Below are 1,391 nucleotides of genomic sequence, written 5' to 3'. Positions count from 1 at the left end.
ACCTTCAATCTTCTCCTCTGTGCTGTGGGCCATGGTCTTCGGATCTTCTTTCGAATCCAGCATTACAGCACTTTCCTCTTGTATAATGCCTGCTTGTAGGGCTAATTTCCTGACAGCAACACAATACCCTAAAATGGGTCCCACTAACAAATCTAGACAGGCGGCAACCCAAGGCATTCCCAAACTTCTAGAACTGACGATCGCCAACTGAGAGGCCCACTTCTACGGCCTTTTCTCAAATTTCAAGTTTAGCTCAGGAAAACTAGTAACACCTTTTGAAGTCTCCCAAAGAATCGAGATCATCCGCAACACCCTTGAAGTTCTTCCAAATATGAACCCTCTACTCAATAGGATTTTTCCTCTCTATTACAAATGTTGTATAATCTGCACAGTTGTATCATAGATGCGGATCGCACACTTCTTCAGGATACAACTCTTCGGAAAAATGATCACTGCTCGTGTGTCGGATGATGGACAAAAGATCCTCCCTCATTCCAATATGCTTGATGCTTACTTCCGGAGCCAGTTTGCGAGCTTCGGTTTCAGTCAATAGAAAAGTTGCAGCTCGCCCTATTTCTATAAAAGCGAGTTTTTCACCCAGTAGATCTGATTCTGATGCTAGATTTACATAGTCACTTCTCCTTTCGCAAATTTTGCAAAATATTTCCAGTCCTATATTTAAATATAGAGCCCCCTTCGACTTATTGAGAGATCCTAAAATTGCTCAATTTCAATTTGTAAAAATATATTCATTTGTTTAAATAAATTGATCCCCGTTTACTAACTTCTTAGTATTTTCAATCCCACGATTGATCCTGGTCTTTGTTGCTTCAGAAATACTCTGCAGTGTTTATGTTGATGCCTGTAGATGGTGGTATGATACTGGTTGGAAGTAATTTGAAGGATCTGGACACTCTTTTTGGTAGCAGGGACACTCAGAAAATTTTGTGCATTCAAATTGAATCCTATTGATGATTTATAAGGGTTTGGCCCAGATTTAAACATAAAATTAAACACGCACTGCACTACACGAGCGATACTGTGTCCTCGAGCTCAAATTCTAAACTAAGGAAACGACTCGCCCCGCTTCTACTTTTACCATCGACCCGCTCTCGGGACGCTGACTGTCGACTCCCCTTCTCATCCGAGTCAAAGCAGAGAGTCGTGGGAGGCACGTACACCATTTTTATGAATTGTTATAGAGAAACTCGAATATTCAGTGCAGGATTTTTTAAATTGATGGAATTTTAATTTGGAGGAAGTCGTGGCAGGATGTCACAAAAAATGTTTTTAAACTTAAAAGTAAGAGTTAAGCCCTTCAAAAGTTTTTTTTTTGTTGACTGGTGGTTTTATAAATAACACAGCCAAAAACTATGGTGTTCGAAGGAAAG

General features: G+C 40.0%; 1 protein-coding gene across 3 annotated transcripts in view; it reads right to left on the bottom strand.

Annotated features, from left to right (window-relative positions):
• LOC117182026 (6-phosphofructo-2-kinase/fructose-2,6-bisphosphatase-like) overlaps positions 1-1,093 on the bottom strand; it is a 110,823-nt gene extending 109,730 nt beyond the window's left edge. For 2 of the 3 annotated variants that reach the window (XR_004468244.1, XR_004468245.1), the window contains exon 1: positions 3-1,093. Coding sequence is in view for 1 of the 3 variants with exons in the window: in XM_033375044.1 (XP_033230935.1) it covers positions 3-177 (175 nt within the window). In the remaining 2 variants the exon portion in view is untranslated. The remainder of the gene's footprint in view (positions 1-2) is intronic. The other variant, XM_033375044.1, reaches the window with a different exon arrangement.
• Positions 1,094-1,391: the final 298 nt, after the last annotated feature.

The sequence above is a fragment of the Belonocnema kinseyi genome, chromosome 10 (assembly GCF_010883055.1).
Source record: "Belonocnema kinseyi isolate 2016_QV_RU_SX_M_011 chromosome 10, B_treatae_v1, whole genome shotgun sequence".
Classification (NCBI taxonomy): domain Eukaryota; kingdom Metazoa; phylum Arthropoda; class Insecta; order Hymenoptera; family Cynipidae; genus Belonocnema; species Belonocnema kinseyi.
This window is presented reverse-complemented; position numbering and strand designations above follow the sequence as displayed.